Source organism: Haplochromis burtoni, unplaced genomic scaffold (assembly GCF_018398535.1).
Source record: "Haplochromis burtoni strain Fernald_Lab_line unplaced genomic scaffold, NCSU_Asbu1 Contig_50, whole genome shotgun sequence".
Taxonomy (NCBI): Eukaryota; Metazoa; Chordata; class Actinopteri; order Cichliformes; family Cichlidae; genus Haplochromis; species Haplochromis burtoni.
The window spans coordinates 2142976-2169859 of NW_024582411.1; the positions used below are offsets into that span (position 1 = coordinate 2142976).

The 26884-nt window shown below is 42.5% G+C and overlaps 1 protein-coding gene across 2 annotated transcripts in view; it reads left to right on the forward strand.

The window, feature by feature from the left end:
* sbf2 (SET binding factor 2) overlaps nt 1–26506 on the forward strand; it is a 107219-nt gene extending 80713 nt beyond the window's left edge. The window contains exons 22-42 of one of the 2 annotated variants that reach the window (XM_005936484.3): nt 1034–1229; nt 2052–2179; nt 3275–3450; nt 3587–3720; nt 3817–4018; nt 4268–4464; nt 4652–4792; nt 6268–6351; nt 7361–7435; nt 9730–9908; nt 11487–11663; nt 12103–12204; nt 15460–15645; nt 16714–16840; nt 17150–17277; nt 22031–22255; nt 22341–22448; nt 22563–22753; nt 24195–24282; nt 24353–24484; nt 25100–26506. In XM_005936484.3, the coding sequence (XP_005936546.1) occupies nt 1034–1229; nt 2052–2179; nt 3275–3450; nt 3587–3720; nt 3817–4018; nt 4268–4464; nt 4652–4792; nt 6268–6351; nt 7361–7435; nt 9730–9908; nt 11487–11663; nt 12103–12204; nt 15460–15645; nt 16714–16840; nt 17150–17277; nt 22031–22255; nt 22341–22448; nt 22563–22753; nt 24195–24282; nt 24353–24484; nt 25100–25198 (3075 nt within the window). In that variant the 3' untranslated portion in view covers nt 25199–26506. The remainder of the gene's footprint in view (nt 1–1033; nt 1230–2051; nt 2180–3274; nt 3451–3586; nt 3721–3816; nt 4019–4267; nt 4465–4651; nt 4793–6267; nt 6352–7360; nt 7436–9729; nt 9909–11486; nt 11664–12102; nt 12205–15459; nt 15646–16713; nt 16841–17149; nt 17278–22030; nt 22256–22340; nt 22449–22562; nt 22754–24194; nt 24283–24352; nt 24485–25099) is intronic. The other variant, XM_005936485.3, reaches the window with a different exon arrangement.
* The last annotated feature ends 378 nt before the right edge of the window (nt 26507–26884 follow it).

The window sequence follows — 26884 nt, forward strand, 5'->3', positions numbered from 1 at the left end:
AAAGGTTATGTTACAAAGTATTGAGTTGTATTTTTGTTATTGACCAAATACTTATTTTCCACCCTGATTTACAATAAATTCTTTACAAATCCTACCATGTGGATTCATGGATTTTTTTTTCACATTCTGTCTCTCACAGTTGAAGTGTACCTCTGGTGCAAATTACTGACCTCTGTCATCATTTTAGGTGGGGGAACTTGCACAATCGGTGGCTGACTAAATACTTTTTTGCCCCACTGTATAGTAGATACTGCTTTAGTAGATACTCGGCAGCCAGTTAATTATCAAGCAAATTGCGAAACAAAGACATGAGTCAGTCGCACGCGTCTCTGGGAAAGCGAGTTTAAACCGAAACTAATTTCAGCCATTGCAGCTGAATCAGCATTCGCACAAAAATGTAAGGTATTTACTGTTAAAAGACGCCGCTTATACAAGTATGTGTTCCAACGTAACATTACTGCACCTTTTTATTGTTGTTGTTTTTTATTGCAAAATGATTAAAAGAGGGAACAGAATGTACTGTGTATCAGCTGCTTTTTGAATTAGATGATTACAAAGGTCTGTTGTGATGCACTTTTTTTCACCTATAGAACATCAGTCAGTTTCCAGATGTTGAGGACATAAAGTGAAAACCAGTCCTTACTCGGTTCAGTGAGCTGCATAAAACAGAAACATTTTCACTTAAAAAGTAGATCATGAGTTTTTCAGGAGAGTAGAAATGGTAAATTGGCCTCCGCAGAGAGTAGGAATTTGTTTTTGTTGGATGTTTAATTTCTGAACGCCGTTTGATGACTAGTGTGCTTGCAAGATGTGTGGGGTGTTTTTTCTTTTTTATTCAATGATGACGTTTGTGCGTAGCTTAAGTTTGTCCAAGAAATTCATGCGGTGCTGTGATTTGACATTATGAAGACAAATTGATTTCAGTGACGCACATGCGCTTAATTTTGAGCACCTTGTTGTCAATGAAAAATGTCTAAATTGGATCTTGCATGTGTTCGTAGACGTGATGGGTTATTATGCTTTTACCTTTCAGCCTAAGATTCTGCGTCCAGCGCTGCTTCCTGGAGAAGAGTTGGTTGCGGAGGGGCTGCGGGTTCTTCTGGACCCCAATGGCAGGGAGGAGGCCACAGGGGGCCTCCTTGGGGGCCCGCACATCTTGCCAGCAGAGGGAGCTCTGTTTCTCACCACGTACCGCGTCATCTTTAAAGGCATCCCACATGATCCACTGGGTGAGTACAAAAACAGTCTCAATAAAATGGAGAAATACTCATATGTTTTGTTTTTATTGGCTAATTTTCAGTGTTAAACTAAAAAAGCAAAAGTCTGTTTTGTCAGTAAGGGGCATCGGATACTAACCCAAATCCTGATGAGTTGAGACGCTGTTTAAAATGTAAGCAGAATGCAGTGATTTACAAATTTCTTAATCTCGTATTTTAATCACAACAGAACATAAAAAACATCAAATGTTTAAAAAGACTGAATCTGAATTTGATGGCAGCAACATGTCTCAAGAAATCACTGTGTAGCATCCACTCTTCTTTTAACCACAGAGCATTGAGGCAACTGTTGTGGTGATTCATCGGTATATAAATAAAACTGAACTGAATCTAATTGAATCCATAAATGTCTGGGAACTGAGGAGAGCAGCTCCTGAACTTTTGGAAGAGGAATGTTGTCCCATTGTTGTCTGATATAACCTTCTAGCTGCTCAGCAGTCCTGGGTCTTCTTTGTCTTCTTTCATTTGATGATGCACCAAATGTTTTCACTTGGTGAAAGGTCTGGACTGCAGGCAAGCCAGTTCAGCACACACGTCTTTTACCGTGAAGCCATGTTTTTGTAATAGAAGCAGTTTAGTGTTCCCTGAAAAATATGTAATCTGGATCGGAGCATATGTTGCTCTAAAACCTGTATATACCTTTCAGCACGGATGGCACCTGTCCAGATATGTTAGCTGCCATCGGCATTAATGCACCTGAGGGACTGAACATCATGGGCATGCAGTATTGGGGTTGTATGTATAATAACAAGATGCTGGTGTGTTTGTATGCAGTGGGGGAGCAGGCAGTGATCAGAGCTTTCCCAGTGTCCACTCTGACCAAAGAGAAGAAGATCAGCATCCAGAACCAGCTGCAGCAGAACATGCAGGAAGGCCTGCAGCTCCGCTCTGCAACGTTTCAGGTAGACACTGAAGCACGCTTCTCTCAAATTAGCATGAATACACGATGTTCAATTGCTTGGTTGGGAGAGGATGAAGCCTGAAGCTTAATATGTGGTACTCAAATATAATTTCACATTATTTTATGAACTGGATCTCGTTCGTTACTCGGTGAACTGCAAAAGATTCTAAAAAAAAAAAAAGAAGCACATCACAAACTAAAAGATTGGACAACTAATAACACTGTAACATTCAAACATTCGGTGTGGCACATCATTATAATTTTCAGCCAAGCATGTGTTTTTACTCTTTGGATGTACCGTTGTAAAAATTTTATGGCTCATTCCTGTCTTTTTACTGCCAGGGATGATGGAAGTGAGTGCGGGTCACTTGAGTTGTGTGGCCATCTCTACAGTTTTTATTGTGCTGTTCTGTGCGTGTACGTGTCTGTGCAGAAACCATATGTGGGCAGATTGGTACAGATGAGCAAATCTCTTAAATCAACTTGGCGAAGTGCGTCACGATGCCCCATCGTATAAAAAACACTGTGACATCATCCATTGATTGGTTTGTGGTGGCATGCATTTTTGGTCTTTTGGCATTTTGTTCTGTGTTGGAGCCAGAAGTCACCAGATATGTATGAGAAGTTAAATAACTCTCCGTAGCTTGGTTATCAAAGTGCAATTACAGTTAATTAGTGCTAAATAATAAAATTTTATTCACCAAAACTAAAGCACAACTTCTGGGGTGGATTCTTAGTTCAAGTAAACACACAGCAGTCCGTATTATGTGTAAGATTATGTATTTAAAATGGCCCCAAAGGCACAAACAGCACAAACATGGTCTAGAGGTTAAGTGCACTGACTGAACTTAGGTCAGATTAGTGTCATTGTCACTCTTTCCTCGTGAGTTTATGGTCTCAGTTGCTCGTTTTATCTCTTTTTTTTAACACAACCTGAAGTTCTTCTTGTAAATTGAGGTCCTTGTTGGAGTAAACATAAATGATAAAGCAGCATTTTTTGCTTCATTTTTCACCGTTGCAGTTTGCACTTGAAATGCTGTATTTGAATCGTTGCTTGTGTGATTAAGCAGTCAGTTTAACCAACTGTCTCTTGCAGCTGATTAAAGTGGCTTTTGATGAGGAGGTGAGCTCAGAGATGGTGGAGATCTTCAGGAAGCACCTGCAGAGAATCCGCTACCCACAGTCCATCTTCAGCTCCTTTGCATTTGCTGCAGGACAAACAGCACCTCAGCTAATCCTTCCAAAGCAAAAAGAGAGAAACACTGGGTTCAGGTTTGTAGTGCGTGCCAGCTCACCGAGCGTTGTTTCCGTGCATGAATCACACAGTCTCACACATGGTTATCTGAGATATTGTTATGAGTGGGTTTTGATGCCACAGTAAATCATTTCTGCTCTGTACTCCTCACAGAACACTGTCAAAGACGATTGTCAAGGGAGCAAAAAGGGCTGGAAAGATCACCATGGGCCGAGGTAGCCAGCCCTCGCTGAAGAAGAATGACAGAGGCAGCAGAATGACCTGGCATGAAGATGACGATATTTCAAGTGAGAAGCGACATATTTTAATGTGGTGACTTTTGGACGTGGAAGAATGGGAAAGAGGGGGGAAACAAACTGAAGAAAATGCTGTTTGTGTTGTAGTATCGGACGATGGTGAGCCGCCACCCAGCAGCACTTTGAGAGCTTCGGAGAAGTCCACCATGGAGCAGCTTGTGGAGCAGTCGTGCTTCCGTGACTACCAGCGTCTGGGAATGGGCACCATCACCGCCAACTCGTCCCGCTCCAAGTCCGGCGAGCAGTTCAGGATCACGGCCGTGAACAGACTCTACTCGCTGTGCCGCAGGTACATCGCCTCTCGCCTAGAGGTTGTCTTATTTACCCTACATGTGCTGATGTCACCGATTTCATAAGTAGGCAAGCCTGAGAATCTCAAAAGGCCTGCGGAGGGGATGTTTGACTGAATTATTGTTCTTATCTGTGTGCAAAAACACAAACCTCTGCAGGAGGCTTTTTAATTGCGGTCATATTTGTGTGGCTTTGCAGCAGCTCACCGATGTTAGACAGATGTTAACACTTTCTCTCTCTGTGACAGCTACCCGGGACTGCTGGTTGTTCCTCAGGCTGTACAGGACAGCGGTTTACACAAAGTAGCCCGTTGCTTCAGACACAACCGTCTGCCTGTTGTGTGCTGGAAACACCCGCGCACCAAAGCCGTTCTGCTCCGCTCAGGAGGCTTTCATGGCAAGAGTGTAGTGGGGCTGTTCAAGTCGCAGAACCCGTCCTCAACAGGTGTGCTTACGTGCTGACAGGCACAGATGTTCTGTTTGTAAATGATTACAGGTTTTCTGATGAAGCAACTAGTGGAAAAAAAAATGTTTTTAATGTTCATATAAATCTTCCTTATAAAACTTATCACAAAGTCTGTTATTCAAACAGCTTTTATTATAGAAGTCATTCACTTTTTTTCTCTTTTTAGCCCCGGCCTCATCCTCGGATTCATCCAGTAGTCTTGAACAGGAGAAGTACCTGCAGGCTATTCTGGACTCCATCCCGATCTACTTTAAAATGAATGGAAACAACACCCTGACCAACCGCTCCCTGATAGGCCTCTCGCCAGGTACACTTCAAGAAGATTGTACTGTTCACTGTATATTTTATGTCTCACAAACACCGTAAAGGTTCATAATGATTCGTGTTGGTATCTGTCAAAATGCATCTCCTACTTTCTGTCCACTGTGCTGATGGTAGACCCAGTCCCAGTTATGCCGTGGTTTGCATGTTTTATTCTTAATGTATTTTTCAGCCCACATTTTCATCAATTTTAGAACCAAAGAATAGTATGTTGACCATTTCCATGGGAAGAAATTAGTGGTAGCTATAATCTGTGAACTCTATCTGAGAACTATCTTTACATTTTTTTGAGGTAGCTCCTTTCATCACCACGGACTCACTGGTTCCAACTTTTAGGCCGAACATCCCTGTGGTTTCACAATTTTAAGATTGGCAACAGCCAGGCTTTTTCAAACTTCTCTCAGTATTCTCAGTGATGTGAGAATCTGACTCCTTTTCCTGTTTCAGTCTCTGACTTAGTGGAGACAAAATGCTTCTGTTCTTTTGATTTCTGAGCCTTAAATCTTCGGCGTAAGTCAAACACCGACGACGTCTCTCTCATTCCATTTTCCCACAAAGGCACACCCATGGTCTGTGCCGAGTGCCTGAAATGAGGACATGTACAATAAATGGACGGCTGCCATCAGTGTTATCAGTGAACGTTAAAGGCTGTTGGTCAAACTGTAGGGCATGAGAAAGAGCACAACCTTTTACTCGGGTTGTGGCTGACCTCCACCATCAAGTCGTGTAAATCTCCAGTAAATCCAACTTGCAAAAATTGGTTGCTACCTTATATCAGACAACTTTACAGTATGCCGCTTTACAGCGTTTATTGCTCCGTTACACTGACCATAATTGTACTACAATTTTTTTTTCTTGGGGCGGGGGAACAAGTTCGTTTCAAAAGGGACAAGAGGCCATGCAGAGTTCACGTCTTCAGAAAAACTGCAGACTTGCACTCCACACAGTTATTTTAGTTTTCTGCGGCTCTGTGTTTGCTCTGGTCAGCAGTTATTTTTTTACCACCTTATCTTTGTGTGTGTATGAGTGCAATAGGGGAGAGTGACTGTATGGGAGCGTTACAGAGTGTGATATTTATTGAAATTAAGAAGGAAATTTTGTACAATGAAAGGTTGTGTAAGAATCAAAGGACAGCCTGAGGTCACTGACCACCCAATCCATCTCCTCTGACTTCACCTCCTTCTGCCTGTATCCTGAATAAACTCTATACACACACACGCACACACACAACCACAAATCCTGTGCATGCTTACGATTTAACTGAATTTTCATGTGTTTAAATAACCCGGGTCACATTGATGGTTCTTAATGGGAAAACTGGGATTTAAGTCTGATCAAAAGTTGCTACAATGAGTGATCCTAAAATCAAATTTGATTTAGTTTCTTAGATCTCACTCGTGTCTCACTGTTTACTCCGTGTGTTTGTAATGGACACCTGTGTGCTGTGTGAATGTTTTCCAGGCAGTGAAAGGAGGATATCCAGGATGCCAAAGATGGCTCCTGTCCATTTAGACATCCCATTCTCAAACAGCTTTACTCGAGGAGGTGAGTGGTTTTCTCTGTTTCCTGCTTGGCACTTCATGTGCGTCCTTGCTGCCTGGTGAAATATGAAACACCAGAACTGTTACAATTACATAGTTATTTGAAAGAAAGTGAGCAAACAGGGATTTGTGCTTTCTGCATCTCTTCAGACACGCCATACTTTAAGGAGTTGTGATTACAGCGTACATTATGAGTGTTGGGTAACCTCTGAAGCATTACTCCCCAGACTGAAAGCATCAAGCAGCTATTTGCTGGTTATCTTTGGGGCCATCTATACCTTATAGCTATAAACATGCATCCAATTTCAACTTCAAGAAATACAATTATGTGAAATTTAAGGATTTATATCTCATAAGAGAAACTTGGGGCTACATTAACTGTGACCGGTATTTCTTGCCACGTTAGCATTATTGTAACTTATCAAATAAAAGCTTAATGTACCGTCAAAGCTGACACATCGCGATGAGTGCTCGAACTGGAATGTGATTTCTCAAAAACAAAGTGTCCGACGTGTTAGTCAGATGAAGGTCAAATATTTTAAGGCGTCGCTGAAACTGTGAGTCATCTTTTTTTTTCTTTTTTTTTTTTTTAAATGCCCTAAAAGGATGACACGGGGTTTTACTTAACCCATCGCTATGTAACGCTATGTAACGTCTTCTCTGAAGATCCAGAGGATTTGCCATGCAAAACTGTGCCTTGAACTTCATGTGAATTTAATTACTGTTTTATTTGCATGTGTTATCTGCAAAAGCCCCAAAAAACAAGCTTAAATACGAGCCTTTTGTCTTCACGCCATCATTTATAACCAAACCACAAGCAATCTTATTCATGCATGCAACCATCATTCACTCGATCATTCGGAATAAATAATAGCCGATCCTCATTTGCATGTTTTAGTCTGTAATCTGAAATCTTTGGTAGGGTAGATGGTCGTGTTGGTTCATTTGATGTTGACGTGATTTGTGTTTTCCATACCCCCTCGCCCTGTCTCCTCGGCAAAACATCCACCCAGTGCTTGAGTACAGAGATAAACTGTTCACTCACTCAAACCAAAAGCCTACCAGTAAGGAGAAAATCCCCAATCAAGGTATAGTGATATTGTTCCTTCTCTCCTCTGCCAGCACTCATAACAGCACCTCTCGTCTTCTTTAACACTCCTAACCTACGCAAATGCTCACTAACCGCGCCGAGGGTCACAGTGCACTGTGCTGCAAACGCCTCACAAAGACCTTCTGGGACGCAGTGCTAATCTTCACTGACTTTGTGGGCGCTCCTCTGGGAGCTGTGGTTTTTCACAAACCGAAGTGGTGGCTCTAATGTGGTCTTTTCCATTGTTAATGTGTTGGCTCAGCAGGACTAACTGTGGTCAGTCAGCGGCAAGTTAAGGCTGGGGGGGGTGAGCTGTTTATTATGGCACAACAAATCGTGAATCACACAAAATGAGGCCCCCGCGATCCTGCAGTGTAATAAAGACAGCTTGAATATTCTGTAAGCCTGACTCAAAGGAGTAGGATTTAGTTGACGAGTAAAGATCTGAGATGACAATTCTTCGATATTTTGCATGTTTAGACAAGTGGTGTGTGAGCAACTAGTTATGTGTAGTTTTAATTGGAATAAAGTGCGCTTATATAGAATAAATATGGAGTTAATGATGGTTTTTATGCTTTTCTCTCCAAATTTGAGCACAACATCATACAGCAGGGGTGTCAAACATAAGGTCCGGATTAAAAATCCAATCCAGCCCATTCAATGGTTTTGAAAAATTACATTAAAATTAAATGACAGAAAAGACCCTGTCGCTATCTGATACAGAAATATCATTTCGTTTTTGTCACAATAGGCCCACATTTTTTTTTAAAAAGAGGGCATTTTCTGTGAATTAACAAAAAGTTTCTGTTTAATAATTAAGAGGGCTTTCTGGGACCTACCAGAAGTTTTTCTGTAATTTCGCACAATTACTTCTTAGTAAATAAATAAGCGCTCGTTTTCTACAGCAGCATTTCTTCATAACTCTTAGACGTAGTGTTGAACTTGCAGTTCTTTTATCTCACATTAAGATACCTCAGGGATTAAATGTGTAGTTAAACATCTTTACACTGAAAGGAAGGAGAATTTCACAGGTCTGACCCACTTTAGATCGAAGTATGTGGCCCACAATCTAAAGTGATTTTGACAATCCCTGCTTACAAACACCTGGAAATCCACCGCCAACGGCAGCAGTGGCCAATATTTTGGGGCTTCCTATTCTGTGCTCATTTTGTTATTTTCGAACATATAAAATAAACTAAATCTAATTAAAGCAAAATCATTTTGTCAGTGGAGCTCAGACTTTTCATGGCCCTTGCTTGCGTATGAAAATGCACAATCTGTTTACAGGGTTTACATCTGAACATCTGGGCTGTATTCATTCATTCATGTTTAGTAGTATTTACTAAGATTTAAGATTTCCATCACCTTCTGTCTGCTGGTCAAATCTGTGCTCGTAGTTCTGGGCGACCAGAGTCAAAACGAGCTAGCCGCGTCAAGGACAAGAGCAGTACTTTTTATTACGTTTCATCTTCAGCCTGGAAAAATAATCATTTAGAATTACTGTTATTTAACTGCAGCTTAATGAGGAGACATTTTTAAGATAATCAAATAGAAATTAACTGGATTAACTTTGATTTAAAAAGTTGCCAAGCAGACTATCTGGAAACTATTACATTTCAGAAGTGACCACCCCAGCAGTGGTGATGACGTGGTTTGATTTCCTGTTTATCTCTCAATCATAAAAGGTCTAACCAACAGTCAGCAGGTATGTCAGTCAGGTGGGAACAGTTACATTGTTGATCTTGTCTGAAGGAAAAGAAAACAGACAGCTTGTGTTCAGTTTTCATTGTAAACTTTAATTACGAAGCCCGTCGGTTTAAACGTGCTGAAACTTCACCAATTTATGCTCTTGTATAATTGACCCGGCTACAGCAGCTGACAGTTGTGGTTTGATAACTCCGCAAGTGCAACTGAAAAAGGCCTGAAACTGATTATTGTGAAAAATCACGTCCTTCTGGCAGTGGTTCATGCTGCTTGGAAGGCGTTGCATGCTGTTTTCAGAGAAACACCATCTAGACTTGTTGACTTGCTAAAAATTCCAGCAACTTCTGCTTCTAATATCCCAGCACATCCGACTCTCAGAGCAGTCGCTTTGTTCATGGACTGAAGGAATGAAGGTGTTTACATAATAGCCGTTGTACTGCTGTGCATGTAAACGTAGCTCGCATGTCATGCGCTGTTCATCATTCGGTCTTAGTTTGTTTGACAGCATGTGTACATCTCTGGCATTCGAACTAGCCGGCTCATGCATGTGTGTGTGTGTGACTTCTGTTCGCGTGTGTGTGTTTGCAGGCATGTGGGCCAGCCTGCGCTCCAGCAGCAGACTCGGTCAGCATCCGCTGGCAGCCGACGTGGGTGCCAGACTAGCAGGGAAGGATCTGGCACCCCCTGCAGGGAGCCACAGTCTGCAGGCTCAACTCCTCAAACATCAAGCAGCCCTTTACATCTTCGGGGAAAAGTCACATCTAAGGGTGAGAATGCAAACAAAGCGGCCGGAGACTGAGAGGACATGTTTGCTATGAGTTGTTGTAGTATATAGTTTTATATTTGCACTCAGTGGCCTCTTTTATGAAACCTATAATGTTTCTTACACTGTCATATGTGTTAAATTATGTTTTATTGGTGGTGGTGTAGTAGATGTGTAAAGGGGTATAATGAAGTCCAGTAGAACACCACTTTTAACAGAGACCCAGCAGTCAAAATATAGCTAAATTAAACATTTCTGAGGCAACATAAATGTTGTAAAGTCTGTAGAGGTGGAGTTAATGGATGGTTCAGTGACGTAGACCAACACTGAACCATCTTTCACCTGTGATGCCACAAGTCTCTGTCAATAGTATTCGTGGCCGTTGATCAGAGATTTTGACAATGAGGCTGTGCTGTTTATAAGACTAAGGGGGATCTGCAGTCACACCGAAGTCACATGGATGTGTGGATGAACAGTTTCTCTCACTGAAAACGCTTCGTTCACATGAACAGATTAACTTTCCTTACCTGGATTATTGAGCGTGCATCAAGACACGGGTTTTCTAGCTCATGCTACTTGCTGTAAAATGGATTTGTAAAACATTGCCGTTTGTCTGGAGTTTTCAGGCCAGGTTGTCTTGCACAGGAATAGTTTGATGTATCAAAGGATAATTGTTGGTTTAATTCATGTGGAATTATAAGGAGAAAGTCAAAAACTAGCACATCTGATGAAACGGTTTGTGTTTAAACTCACAGAAACACTTAATCTTATACATTTATGCAGTTTTCACTTTTTTTAATCCAAGTGTGCTGATTCAGTGAAATAGTACCTTTGCTGGGATGACTCAATCAGTTTACCAAAAGCCTACAATTACAAAGACTCACCTGTGCCAGTACAACTTGTAATACAAAGCCTCTGAGAGGTGTGTTATAGTTTTGGCGTCTGATAGTCTGCTGGTGTTGTTTTTGGGTCCAAATGACGTAAATTTTGTCATAAGACGGTGAGCGTCTGTAACAGGAATGACTTCTCGCCTGTGGAGTGTGCAGCTACCCGTGTCCTTGTCTGCAATCTCTGCTTGGCTAGCTGTTCTTTCATCCATAAGACACAAGTAGAATGACTTCTGATCTGCAGGAGAAGCCACTGACGTCAGCACTGCTCCCCTCCTTTTAACAGTTACAGCATGCAAGAGGTTAAAGGCAAGTCTATAAATGCGAGGCGAAGTCCACCACAGTGCAGGACAGTGCACGAGTGCGTCACACAGTTCAGTTTGTTTCTCTATTTTTCATTCACGCATCAAGAAACATATTTCACACACCGTTGAAGCATGCCGAGGAGCCGTGTCGACTAAAAACATCTTGCGCTTCTGCAGTTTGCACGATTCACAGTTTTATAATTCTTATCTATTACACACTGGGCTGCGCTCAGCACCTCAGTTCATCCACGGTCTGAAATGAGCCGTTTTATTTCCTTTAACTTTGATATAAAGGCAGCGTTTTTAGTGGCGTGCTGTATCTGTTTTTTGTACTTTGCGCACACTGTTGTATTTTTCTCTTAGTTGAAATTTACATTCCTCTGTCTGCAGGGCCTCCGAGTGGACTCCTCTCTGAACTGTGAGCTGGTGCCAGTGGACTTTGCAGACACACGGCAGGTGAAAGCTGCTTTTAAAAAACTGCTGAGGGCCTGTGCTCCAAGCGCCACCTCGTCTGACTCGGAGGACTCCTTCCTCAAAGCCTTGGAAGACTCCGAATGGATCCAGCAGGTAATGAAACACACAAAGCATGCCATTTTTATGATCTGCAAACAGACAGCATTCAGGTCTCGAAACCATCTGATCTAACGCGGGAGTCTGACTCTTAAAAGCGTGTGAGAATGACCCATCGGTCCACTCTTTCTCTTCATCCTGTGTATCAGATTCACATAATGGATAAATTATGTGAATCCTCTCTGAAGCCATTTTCCCAAGAGAAACAGATTTACAGCGATGCAGTGAGAGGAGACCCCTTATCTTGTTGTTTATCTGATTGACCCCCAGCGGCCTTAAATTGAACATATTCCACACGGTTGACAAATGCTATCTGTGAGAAACAAGAAGGCAGTCTACTGGCAGACCAAACATGGCAGTATATGCACAGAGAGGATAAATGTTGGGTCTGTGTTTAGCATATTTGTTCACATGCACATATGTTGGCCTCCCGCAGCTTCAGAAGATCCTGCAGCTGGCGCTGTTTCTGGTGGAGCTTATGGACAGTGGCTCATCTGTTCTGCTCAGCCTGGAGGACGGCTGGGACATTACCACACAAGTGAGAAAAATGCACCAACGCCATTCATAAAAAATACATAAAGAAAACGGGACAGATGTGAAGAAGGGCAAAATATCCAGAGGGAGGTTTAAAACGGTGCAAGATTTGTCCTTTAGGTATTTTTCCACACATATAGATTTTCTAGATACAAACTGGAGTTTAAAATGTTGTTTTTAAAGTTTAATTACTAACAGAAAATAGGTGACAGTTTACTTTATTATGAGTAACTTTTAACATTTGTTTTCAAGTGTAGTGGGTTACATATTTGCCCAACCAGTGAAAGATCCCCATCAGGAAGGGCGTCTGGGGTAAAAACTCTCATTATCAGCCCTCATCTGCACTAAAGTGGAGACAAAGTGTTCAGCGAGGATGAAAAGAAACGCAGAAATGCAAACTCATAGGTGTAAAAAGGATCCAGATGCAGCCGCACAGTCATTCAACTGCTAAACACAGGGCGGGTATTTTGAATGCCATCAACCCTTCTGCAATCACGGCAAACTAGAGATCATTCAAAAGTACTACTTATAATCTCAATTCATATTCTGAATGGACTCATTCTAATTTAGCGTTTTTCAACTCCACCTGAGTGCTCTACTCAAAGCACTTTACACAGCTGAGCTATTAATTCAGTGTGTTTTGCAATATTACGGCAATGTTGTCTCTTTGACTCCGATGAACAAAGTGCTTCAGAGCTTTGGAGTATCCTTTTTAAAAAGAGGCTAAATGTGCGGGGGAGAGGGTACCTCTGAACTTGTTATGTATCTCCTGCTGTCATTCTAGACTCACAAATTAAGACTGAAAGCAAAAAAACACGTTTTGTAACACTTAAATGTGATTTTTGGACATTGATCACATTTTTAAGGATTCCCCACGGACACCCACGGCATCCGTTCAGACTGCACCTGCTTCTTCTGGCCGTTTCACTCAGTTTACTGACTGGTGATCCGACTGTGTTGATAAAGTGAAAATGTTTGAAATCTCGAGGCCTTATGTCATTGATTTGTGCTGATTTAATTCATGAAAACTCATAGTTTGTTTAGATCCTGATCAATTCTCGGTGTCCGTTCGCTTCTAAACTCTGCTTTTCTTCACATGTTTGCTCTCTGAGCTCATATTTTCCATGCTGACCTGCTAAAGTGCACATGTATGGTGTTGCAAGTGTGTGTCCCTCAGATGTGTTTATGGGGTTTGTGCAGCCCTGAGCTGCTGTTTAAAAGTATAATTTGTGGATCCCTTACGCGGGGCACGTGTTCGGCCCAGAGCATCTTTCTCCACGGGCCACCAGCTCCAACTCGCCAGGTCCAGATCGACCCACACAGGCAAATGGGCTCCATATGCTCTGGCTCTCCTGCCATGGACCATAGACACCCAGCAGGCAGGATGCAGAACCGTCCTCGCTGCCTTTCTGAATGCTTCTTTCTTTTTTTCGGTTTCTTCTTCTTGTCTTCTGCCATTCTGCCTTTATACGCCCTCCCCTCTTATTCCGCGCTCGCTTTTTAAATCCACTCTTCAGTCTGCTGCTTTTTCTACCACTCAGGGCTGGATGTTCTTGTAAACCCACGGGGAAACCATACACTGTTCTTCCCGCTCATTCCACACGCGTCAGGGCTCATTAGCCGTCTTGGAGAAGACGCGGGCAGGGAAGTGGGCCAACCAGATTGCATGTGTAGACAAGCGATTCTCAACTGGTGTTTCGTGGAGTGGAGCTCAAGTGTGCCTGAAGCTCCAGCGTTATATAAATGTTATTGATAGCAGATGATCATTTTAACATTGCACTGTCAGATGAAGGGTCATTTTTAGATTGCATTTAGCTTTTTTAGGGGGGGATAGAAAGCAAAATCATGCCATCCAGATTTCTTTTTTTAAACTAAAGTGTGTTAAATTGCAACCATCCATGACAAGTGGAAAAAACTAACGATATGCACAGATGTGGTGAAACAGCTGCCACTTTCCTTTAGTGATAAGATGTTTCAACATCTAATTTATCACAATGTAAGGGTTTTAAACTTATATATGATAAAAATATTAAATAAAAGTAGGTCGTGTTGTAGGTACTGGCAAATCAGGCACAGCATTAAAGCCATCAGGCGCCCTTCGTGCCACCAGAACAACCCAAGATTAAAGGTGGGATCACCACTCAGACCTCCTTTATTAGTGTCTGTGGTGAGGCGCAGTGTCCTGCTAGAAGAGGCTGCAGTCATCGGGGAGGATGTTGTAGTGGGAGGCACCTGTTAAAGCAGCATACGAGTGAATGGGGGTTCCTCTCCTTTGTGGCTCATCAGTCTGTATGCTAGCAGATACAATAAACACAATAGAAATCTGAATTTTCATAGCTATACCTGTTTCTTTTACCTTCAGATTGTTCATTTCATAAATTCAACAAGGTACTGGTGATTTTGGTCCATATTGACATGATAGCATCACACACTTCCTGCAGATTTATCAGCTGCAGATCCATCCCGCTGGCATGAAGGGGCCAAAGTGCACTAAGAAAATTTCCTCCACACCATTAAATCACCAGCCTGAAGGCAAGGCAGGATGGATCCGTGCTTTCATGTTTTTACTGCAAAATTCAGACCCAATCGAGACATCGCACCAGGTCATGTTTTTCCAGTCTGAACTGTAGCTTTAGTTTCCTGTTCTTATCTGAGAGGAGCAGCACCCGGTGTGGTCTTCTGCTGCTGTAGCCACTCCACTTCGAAGTGTGAGGTGTTATATAAGGATGACCTTTTGCATGCCTTTGTTTTAACAGGCAGTTATTCGGGTTACTGTACATTATCACACGCTTCCACTTACTGAAGATTTTTCTCCTTTTGGAAAAATTCTCTGTAAACTCTTGAGATGGTCGTTTGGAAAACTCGCAGTAGATCAGCAGTTTCTGAAATACTCAGTCCAACGTGTCTAACGGTAACAACTACGCTGCTCTGAGTCATTTAAAATACCCTTTCACCCACTTCCGATGCTCTGTTTGAATTGAAAATTACATCGAGAGCACGATTCAATCAATCAATTTTTCTTACTTACTAAGAAAGGCTAAATGCATCTCACAAAACGTTCATAAAATGTGTTTATTTCTCAATATTTCCAGAGGAGCAGCTCTGGCTGAGATGATAGAGGAGGTTGTCCACTAATCCCAGAGTTATCTGTGATGTGAACAACATGCTCTTACACTGCAGGGTGTTTGTTTGTTTCATTTAAGTTAAACTTGTGCATTGAGGGTTTTTCCTTAGCCAGCTTCTCTCTTCCTCTCGGCAGGTCGTGTCCTTGGTGCAGCTGCTGAGCGATCCTTTCTACCGGACTCTTGAGGGTTTTCAGGTCCTTTTGGAGAAAGAATGGTTGTCTTTCGGCCACAAGTTCAGCCAAAGGAGCAACCTGAGCCCCAGCAGCCAGGGTAGCGGCTTTACGCCCATCTTCCTCCAATTCCTGGACTGTGTGCACCAGGTGAGCCTCACTTCTGCCATAGGTACCACAGGTACGCTGAACCCTGAAGCATCTCTGCCCCTGATACGTGACTCTTCTCCACTTTTCCCCTCATGACTGGATGTCATTCATTGCTTGTTCGTGAGCTCATCACATTCCTCGAAAAGGGAAAGGTGAGCGAGGGGTCAAAGCGAACGATTCTGCTGTCAGTAACGGTGCATTGTTTTAGTTTAGCACTTTCCAACACGGGACGTGTAATCACAACAACATATTGGACCCGGGGAGTGAGCAGCGAGGCTGCTGCACAGATGGTCCATGAGTACAGTGATCAGCATTGAGCTGTATGTACGTGTTCACGTGTTTCGGCATTTCTTCACATTTTAGTGCTTGTTTACAGCCGCATGTGGAAGATTACAGTTTTGGGGATTGAGAGTCTCTAGGAAGGCTTGCGTGTGCTTTAGGATTCAGGGGAAGTGGGCTGGGGGGGAGAGGGGGCTCAAGTTAAGAATGAAACACACACACAGATGATTTCCGGAGAACCGGGTCTGTTCTGAAATACTAACTTTAGAGAGTGCAGTGGGGGGTTTTTTTGTGTCTCCTCGGGTCACACAGGCCCACTCCCATACACTTACATCAACACATAGTTTCTGCATTTGTCTTTTGAAACCGAAGGCTTGGCAGCTAAGACGGTTTGGCAGGAACCCGGGGGTCTGGAGCGCTATAAACGAGGGGTGAAGCAGGGGATTCGGACAAGAGCTCAAAATAGAAGTGCCTCATCTCCAAAACAGCTGTTGTTTTTGCCAGCAGACCCAGGTGGCCTCAAATTTTCGACACCGTGATTGGCCACCTCACACCGCTTGATGGGAACCGTGGAGCAGCAGTCATGCTGGCTCAGTCTGCATTGTGTCTGACGGCGATGATATCACTGACCTTTGCCCTCACAGAGGCGGGAGAGGTTCTTTCCTGTTTCCGATTGGTCATTTATACACTGGATAGATGCGAAGTCGCTACACGGGGACACGGTGCAGCTGTCGCCCACACGCTGACCTCCTTCTAACTGTCTTTATCCATCTTTTCATATCCTTGCAGATTTTGGAGCAGCATCCTCTGGAGTTTGAGTTTAATCAGTATTATCTGAAGTTCCTGGCTTATCATCACATCTCTAACCGCTTCAAGAACTTCCTGTTGGACTCTGACTACGAGCGCTTGGAACACGGTCAGTGTCCTTTAACCAGAGGGGATCTTTTATTTTCTTCTTCTCTAAAAATGCTTTGTTACACAGAATTATGAACCTATGGTGGTTTCCTTAACAGTCACAACAATTTTATTGACTTGAAAAGATTCTTGGCCCCTCTTCGTCAACACCACTTCCCTGGGTAGCAAGATTCTGGCTTTTCTGTCACTGTAAATAAAGGAAACTAGATCTCTGATGTGAATGCACACAGCTACCCAGGAAGCTGTTACATCAGTCAAAACAGTAATGGCTTCACATCCTCGTCAGCTTATCCTGTGTGTTTTTTTGCAGGCTTGTTGTTTGAGGATAAGGGTGATAAGCAGGCCCGGAGAGGCATCTGTATCTGGGATTGCATCAACAGGATGCACCGGAGGAGTCCCATCTTCTTCAACTATCTGTACAGCCCCTCTGAGAATGAAGTGAGTGTTTCCTTCAAGTTTCTGTCCTTCGCCTTAACCTATACATGAGGCAGCCAGAGCCTTCAGCATGAACATAACATGACTATGAGGACAGCAGTGTCACACACCTGCTCTCCTAAACGTCTGTTTGTGAAGGCCAACCAATCAGAAAAAGTGAAACTGGTCTTAAAAGAAGACGAGCACCGAGTGTAGGCTCATTTTGAACTATGAGTCATTTAAAGTATTCGAGGAGGGTCCAGATATAAAAGCTGGAAAGCTATAAAATATTTGATTAGGCTACTTAAAAATGTTCTCACCTTACTTTACCATGTAAATCTGGGGTGTCAAACAAACATCAGATAAACAATTAAATGACAGACAGTTCCTGCTTTTTTACTGTCTGCTATAGAAATGTATGCTTGTTACAATTGGTTTACATCAGAAACATACATAATTACAGGACAGTGTATGCATGAGCTAACAGAACTTTTTGTGTCAATTTGCACATTTATTTCTTACAATTTAAGCCCAAAGAGTCGTATTGACACGCTTTTCTTTAACATGTAAAAAAAAAAAATCTATTTGTTTGTTTGTATATAAAGATCAATGGGTTAAATGCGTAGTTAAAGTGCTTTACACCAAGAGAAAGGTGAGTTTCACTGGTCTGACCAATTTAAGATCAAAGTGGGCTCAATGTGAAGTAAAATGAGTTTGACACCCCTGATGTAAATGATCAGGATACTTCACCCACTGCAGGATAAAATACAGGTCAGTGATTCCTCTACCTCCACGTGGCATCACACAAACATTGCTCGAGGCTTATTTGCCGTATTGGATTGGATCGCAGCCACCAGTTGCTAGGGAACTGTGTATTCTCCAACTGGTTGGCAGCGGTTCCTGGAGCAGGTCATCCAAGGTTAGTGGTTCAATCCCTGGCTGCTCCAGTTTGCATGCCAAAGTATTCTTGGGCAATGTACTGAACCCCGAGTTGCTCCCTATGCATTTATTGGAGTGTGTGTAAATATTAGATAGAAGGTACTTGGATGTCGAAAAAAGTGCTTGTATGAATGTGTGTGTAAATAAGATAAAGCATTGTTAGTGCTCATGTGCTGATAAAAAGCTCTGTAGAAGAACCAGTCCATTTAACACTTGACCATTTACTTTGACAGCAAACGTAAGCAAATCACCCTCAAATCTCAACTGCTTAGGTTGCTAACAGATTGCCACAATTGCCTGTAGTTTTTCATGTTTGTCTGCCAACAAACGTTAACTACTAGCCGAGCAAGGGCGATGCAAACAAGAAATGTTACATGGAACGGGTTTTATATAGCACTTTATACAACTTGCCTCCTTTATTCAAGCACTTTTTAAGCCTAAGTGCTTTCTATCTAACAGTCACACTCCATTGAATGCATGTGAGATCAATTTGGGGTTCAGTATGGCCCCAGGAAACTTATTAATGCAGACTGGAGCAGAAACCAGGGATCAAACCACCAACAACCTTCCAATTAGTAGATGACCTGCTCTACCTCCTGAGCAACAGGTTTGCCTTCAAAGTAAAAGTTGCTCCTCAGTGCTGCAGCCAACATGTTTTTACTTTGAAGTCAAATGGTCTCCATTCCTGGTTTGTGTCAGTTTTCATAGTTTCAGGCCGGAGAGCAGCTGGGGACGGTGTTTGTAGACAAGTCTGTCACTTCGTGCAAACTAAGATGGCAGCAGGATGTAAGAAGCCAAACCAATCACAAGGAGGTTTTTGCCAGCTGTTTGTGGAATACATGTTTTTCCCTGGTGACATTCGGTTGCTAAGGGGCTGCAGGGCTGCATGTCTGGTGCTTTAGAATCGTTTTCCCAGCATTTTCTCAGCAACCAGATGCTTGTAGACGAGTCTGTAGTCCTGTGACTGGGGCCTTGTTCCCTTAATGGAATGATGGAAAATGTTGGAAAGCTACTGTCACATGTAAGCAAAACTTTAATCGGTAACTATGGTATTGTGGACCTTTAGTTTATATTTTCTTCAGAGACTGATAGAAAAACAAAGTTCCTGTAAATGATGTGACACACTGAGAACTGGATCAGATCTCCTCACCAAAGAAATCCTCGTCATCTGTAGGTCTGTGGTTACACCACATGCAAACATAAATATACAAAAATAAGATGAGGATTAGTGTTTCAAGGTTGAACGGCATTAATAATAAAATTCTGCCGTGTAGCTGACTGAAAACAAATGTTCCAGCCAAATCCTGAGCACTCACGGCAAATCGTTCGCCTGTCCTATCTTGTAGCCTGTGCACTGATCAAACATGTTTACAATAATAATTTATTTTTAAAGTACGCAGCGCTCAAACGTGCTACACTTGGATGTTTTGGCTCCTCCGAGCTGAATGATTTATTGTCAGAGTTTGAGGCTAAAACACTGAGTTTGTTTCATCTGCGCAAAGTGGAACGTTTTTGCCATCACCGTCGCTAGCGCCAATGTGAAAGGATCATTTTAATATCACAACTGCCTGAAGCCTGGACTGCAGTCAGTAGACACCAAGAAAGCTTCATAGTCCAACATTTTCGCTGATGAAGGTTGATTTTCATATGTTTAGTTTATGTTTAGTTTAGTTGTGTCCGCTTAAGGCTCACGGGGTATTGTCGTCAACCTGCCGGGTAGGCGGGCAGATGAAATTAGCGACCCACATCAACACCCAAGTTTGTGAATGCACTAAGTCGAGAACGACCCGACATACGAGTTTGAAATTCATACCATCTGTGTATCTACCAGGAGGCTGAGGGACTCCACAGGTGGTTACACTATGTACCTCCATCCTGCTCTCATTGACAGTGACAGGTTAGAGCAGGGGTGGATGTCATGGTGATTTGTCATCTTCTCAATGAATAAAACATTTAAAGATACTCTGTTTATAGAGAAACATTCATTGCATCTACACCTGTAATGGGGCGTCGTGAAAAGACGCTCCTCCTCCCAGAGGATTGGTCAAAATTTAATTAAATTTGTACAAAATGGGTCTTCATTCAAACTGTGCTGCTTCCTTTTCCAGACAGTTTTCCAAGAAGCTACTCCTCCTGTTCGAGTATCGGTCAGATTTTAGTAAAACTTGCACACACCTAATAGGTCTTCGCCCACATCGTTGCCGAAGTGAACGTCATGTGTCGTTTTAATGCGGATAACCAGTCTGATGACCTGGTTTTCAGCTTTTGGTCCGCTTCCTGTGCTTGGTCTGAAAGTCTGTCCGAAACAAAGTGAATCAGGGTGAAAACATTTCTTTGTTTTTCTCGTCGGACTAAAGGTTGGCTGTTTGGCTGTTCACAGCCGGACCAGAAGAGATAAAGTTCAGCAAAGAATTTGTTTCAGACATTTTTTTTAATATAAATCTTGGAAACTGACTTTTCACTAATCTTTAAAGAATAACCTAATATATGACCAAGAATTTGGTTACAGTGGCCAACGTGAGTTTGGAGTTGACACTTATTAACTACAGAGACTGAACAGTCAGTTATTTTGTTTATCATTTGCTGATTTTGATCTCAAGTTGAGCATCATCATAGGAAAGCACCAAGGAGACAGTCGTTACACATTGTGTTGCCACAGTAGATTGTTGGACTTTCCGGGGTCAGCATACTGCTGCGTATCCAGACTTCATACAAGCTAAACACACAAGTCGAGTTTTAGCAGCGCTATGTTGGCTTCAAGTATTCTACAGAGTTGATTTAAAAATCCTCCCATGTGTATATTAAATCCTAAATGGTCTTGAATCTTCTTTAATCTCTGCACCGCTAACCTGTCAGTGATGCAGCTTTCCTAGGCTACGTCCACACTAATGCGTTTTTGTTTGGACCGTCTCAGTGTGGACGGCAGACGGCGTTTTCCTCGAGGAAAAACGCAGCGTTTTGGAAACGCTCTCGAAAACGCATACATTTCAAAACGCAGCTGTCCCGTTGCAGTGTGGACACTCGGAAACGCAGACTTTCTAAAGCGATGACGCATTTTAGTCATGTGATGCAGTCATGTGGCCAGTTAAACAAAGATAGCGGAGGGCATTATACAGCAGTTGTTTTGATTGCTGTCAATTTTGACAGCCCTACAAAAGATTAATATGAGTTTGTACATGCTCCAGATAGCTTTTCTTCAAATTCTTGAATTCTCACTCGCTTTTGCGCGTGCGCAGGACTGGAATAAGCGTTTTCGGTCGTTTAATGTGGACGAACAACTCTGTGAACAACGACTTAAAACGCTAGTGTGGACGCGGAACGTTTTCAGACGAAAACTCTGTTTTCAAATCTATCCGGGCTAGTGTGGACGTAGCCCTAGTTTATGCCACAAACTCTGGAACAGAGGGAAGCAAACTCTACTGATCATTTCTAGAACCTCTTAAAAAAACATGAAAGGCTGATGGGGAATTGTTGTCGCAACAACAGGCGAGCTGCTGGTGCAGACACCCAAGTTTATGAAGACAATAACTTGATCTCAGATAAGTTGAAATCTCAGTGACCTTTAGCTTCTGAAATTACCTCGAATTTTTGAATTCATACCATAGTTACATCAGCTGGGAGGCTGAAGGGTAGCACTGGTGGCTTTTCTAACCTAACATTCACATGCTCACAGTCCAATGAATGCACCTTGGTGTGCTTTGGCATGCTGGACTGGGATAAAACAACCAATTCATTCGATTAGTAGCAAACCCTATAGACGAACTATACAAATAAAACTGAATTAGATTAAAGAATTAGATTAAATTCTCCTTAAAGCCATGTGATGTCTGTGTTTCAGGTGATCCTGAAGCCTTCTATCAGCATCCTCAGCCTGAATAAATGGGACTTCTTCACAGAGGAGACCCTGTCGACTGGGCCGTGTTACGACTGGAGGACGATGGCTGTGAGGGTGGAGAGCTCGGAGGAGCTGCACACCATCTCCAACAGCAAGAGGAGGATTGTCTGGCCGTGTTACAGCAGCGTGAGCCGCGCCCAGCCGGACGCCATCACCAAGCTTCTCACTGTAAGAGACCCCAGCTTTTGTCTAAAATGTTTGTTCTGTTTGTCATTTTGTGGGTAACTTTACTCGGCTCTTCTTTGTGCTGCAGGACATCGAGAGGTTAGAGAGCGAGCTTAACCAGGCCCCGGAAAAATGGCAGACAACTCTGGAAAGAGTCAGAATGAGCATTCAGGAGGACCTCAAGCAAGAGGGAAATGTGCGTGCTGGAGGAGTCTTTATGACATGTTATGATTGAACATAGAAGGGCAGTCATATGCTTTGCATTTGCTTAATTGTCTAAATATTTCTTTTCTTTTTTGTTCGTGTGTAGCTCTGTAAGGATTCGCTGTCCATCTCAGGCCTCATTTCCACACCTAACCTGCAGGCCTTCCAGCGGCGCTCCATGCTGCACCTGCCAGACAGCGCTCTGGTAGAGGACCACAGCACCGCCACAGCCAATGGGATCAACCGCCGCGCCGCAACACTTTACAACCAGTTCACCCCCAAGAGCGAGGAGAACAGGTGGGTCGTGAACTTCCCGATTTCCGGAACAAATTAGAAGTCCACATTTGTTTCGCTGACAAGCTGTTGCCGAGGGGCCAGTCCAGTTTTGGAAAATGAGTCAGCGCTCTGGTACGCTGTGTGTCATGTTTTGTGAGAATTGTCTGTACTCTATTAAACTCTGGGTGTGTAATTTTACAATTACTGTGAGGTTAAAGTACAGTCTTTTGGCTCCAATATCTGGATCGTTTCCTGAGGTGGACATACGGTCATTAAAATCTACTTTATGTTTAAAAAAAATGAGTATATTTTCAGTGTAATACGTGCTCCTCCTGATTCAAATAATGTTCGGACAGACTAAAGTTTTAACAGATGAAGCAAGTAAATCAGAAACCAGATATTACTTATCAGCAAGCATTTTCCATGTTTCAACACCTTCTCATTGCATCCAAATCACAAAACATGGCCTACATTATTCTGATGTCTCGTGGTCCCACAAATTTGTCCACTTTTTAGCAGGACAGAGGGTGGAGAGGGGTTTTCGCCCGCCCGAGATCCTGACTGGAAGCTAGTGCCGAACACAGCAGGATAGCAGAGTTCACCGGGAACAGGAGAACTGCAAAAACAAAACAACTATCAAAAAATAAAACACGAAAAGCACGGGGACAGTGGCTGCAGTGACACCATTCATTGTTTTTAACACAACCCTCCTACATGGTTAGCTGTTAGACCGACAGCAACACGAGCAACAGTGGGCCACAGACCGTTTGTAGCACATATTTGAACATTGCCTCCATCTGACATCAGAGCTCACTGCAGGCGGTCGCCGGAGTGGACCCGAAAGAGGTCGCTCTCCCACTGCTCGAGCATAAAGTCCTCTTTACTCTGCTTTGCTAAAAATATGCACAACGACTATTTTTGATGAAGCTGCATCAGGCGGACAGGAAGTCAGACACAAAAACAGTGAAAATCATAAACAAAACACTGAATTTTCACTGCAAGACTTCAGGTGTCATGTTCCCTGGTGCCCTGGCGACTCCCCTGAAGGAACCGTATCCACTAACTACACATCACATAAACGTGGAGGACACTGAAGTCAGCATATGGGTTCATTTACAGGTTCATGTGTAGTGGAAGATAGCAAATTCATGAACAGATGACAACGAGGATGAGGAGAAAGGGTGCCAACTGTTTAGTTGTGGCTTTTTGTGAAGCAGCGTGTGCTACTTCTGTCGGAGATATGTGCGGAGTTGGAGCCAGGAGTTTTGGCTAATGCAGACTTCATCCAAAATTTCATGACTACCTCTGTCAGCTGCTCTCCTTGGGACTCTGACTCTGATGGAATCGGTTAAAATCACAATTAACAAAATACCAGAGTTCTTGTGATTTCTGCTTTTAAGACTAATGTGAGGTTAAAAGTGACGACGCATAACATCCAATCTTACAACTGTTATTTTTGTAGGTCTTATGAGGGCGTCCTGTATAAACGTGGAGCACTGCTGAAAGGTTGGAAGCCTCGCTGGTTCGTGTTGGACATTACAAAACACCAGGTGAGCAGGTTGCACTACCCTGCTGTAGTTTGAGTGACCGGTTGCAGGTTTAACAGTCTCGTCTTTGCAGATGAGGTACTACGACACCGGCGAGGACACGAACTGCAGAGGCCACATCGATCTAGCAGAGGTGGAGTCCGTGATGACGGCCGCGCCCACTATAGGAGCTCCAAAGCACATCAGTGAAAAGGCTTTCTTTGATGTGAGTACACATTTATTCACTGGTCTACATATTATATTTTATCTGGAAGTTGTTTTTATATTATACAATTGGATTAATATGGTCTTGCATAGAGTGTTGCATTATGGGTGTCGGTATTTTCCCAAAATGTTTTATAGAAAAACTACTTGACGTGAGTTTGCTGCCTGCACTGCAGCATGTCCTAGAGGCTTTAGTCTGATTCCTTCCTGAATGACTGAGCTCCTACCGCTGTCACTAAGGGAGAGCTACGCCATCTATAATATTATTCTTTCGGTCGCTACTCAGAAATTGAGACCAGGTGAGGGTAGGAACGTACAGTGAGGGAAACAGCTTTTTGATCCCATCGTAAATTTCAGGGAAGTTTGCTCAATTGTGAAGAAACCTGGTCCATCCGTCCATTTTCTAGCCAGAAACATCCAGAAAAAAAAACCTTACATAAAAGTAATGCATCAATTTGCACGTCTTTGAGCGAAATAAGTATTTGATCCCCAACAATCCAGCAGGAATTCTGTAAACGTGTTTAAAATGTGTGCTAAATTGGGATGAAAATTTGTGACATTGTTGCCCTTTTTGCTGCCATTTAACCTTTTGTCCTTCCACCCATTTGTCCTCTAGCTGAAGACCAGCAAGAGAGTCTACAACTTCTGTGCCTCAGATGCTCCCAGCGCTCAAGTGTGGATAGACAAGATCCAGAACTGCATCTCTGATGCGTGAAGTAAACACGACATCACCGACATCAGAGGCAGCGTCGGGCGGTCGAGAGCAGACGCGACAGCCGCTTTATCCAACTTTTAGATGTCTTTAATTTTGGGGACCAAACAGTGAATTAAGTGCCTGGTAGTGGAGGATGGATACTCTCCATCCACCTATCTGCCTGTTACTTAGCAACCTGTCATCACTCCACAGGTGAGCTTCAGTTGGAATCGGGTGACCAAATTTGCCTCTGCTGTCAGCGTGCCCCACTCCCACCCCCCTGACAGGGATAAAGTAAACATAAGCTGAGGTTTTAGGGGACTGCACTACCAAGGACATGTTATCCTGTTCTAGATGTACATAGATCAAAGCAATATCACTGGCCAATCAAACTGTGGGTTCAGTTTTTGACTTAAAAACATAAAAATAAAAAAAAAGCTTGTAAAAGAATTTCTATCTTATTTTACTACAAGGAAAAAGTTATTGCTGCTTACATAAACGTATGAACCGCCAAAAACTCAGAGATTTTTAATGCACAACATTAAAAAGCAATTTGTTTGCACTTAGCGCTAACGTATGCACTCGTCATCAAATATAGACTTTCTGACAGATGCGGACAGCGAGGCTAAAGGCATTACTTGGCAATGTGCATGTGTCGTTTCCTCGTGACAGATTAAATGGAAAGATTTTGCACAGTGAGCTCAAATGAGTTACCTGAGATTTTTTGTTTTGTTTTAATTTAAAAATGTGACGTTTCCTCTGTTTTGTCGAATGTTCATTGACTTCTGGTTTAACACTTTTGTCTCGTGTAATGTAAATTATTATTTTTATTAAAAGTGCAACTGTGTAAGTGTGGTGGCGTTACGTTTTCCTGTAAATACTTACATGACATGTTGTTTTATATACTGTATGTACTGAACATAAGTATACTTTTTCTAACTTTAATTCTAATGTGACTGAGTTTTTCTTTTCTTTTTTCTTCAATGTGTTGTTACTGGTGCACAAAACCCCCCGAGTGGCCTGTTCTTTGTTTGTGGTGACATGTTTTTCTGAAAATGAAATGGACATTGTTGTTGTTGTTGTTCGGACAGGCTCTGTCTTTTAAGGGCTTTTTAAAGAATATATATCATGTAGGACGTGATTGTTTTCAGAGTTTATCGTCCCATCTGTCCTCTGTTTATGCAGCCTTCACAGTTTTTCATTACAAAAGAAGAAAAACACAAACTATTCAGCCATATCAGCGGCGTTACTGTATCTTTGTACCATGTTTTGTGGTTACGCTATTTTTTTTTTTTTTTTTTGGAAATAAATCAAACATACTTGAAACTACCTGTTCCTTTTGTGCTCATATATTTTTCTACCTAGTGATGAAGTAAAGGCAGGATTAAATGATGATCTTTTCTAATTTTGAACTTCCTAATCTGAACATGTGCGCGAGATTAGTGGGGCCTTAAAATGGCACTGGCGATTCTAGAGTCTAGGGAAAATTCACAGATGGCACCGCAGCCAGTGTTTTATCACCAATATCTCTTAATATAGGAAATTCTTTGAAGATAGTGAATCTTGAAACTAGAGAATTTTCACTTGTTTCATCATCAAGATATTTTACCTTGAAATAAGGGGAAAAATGAAAATTCTCTAGTTTCAAAATTCACTGTCTTGAAACAAGTTCCTGTATCTTACTGGAATGATGCTTTGTAGCTGATT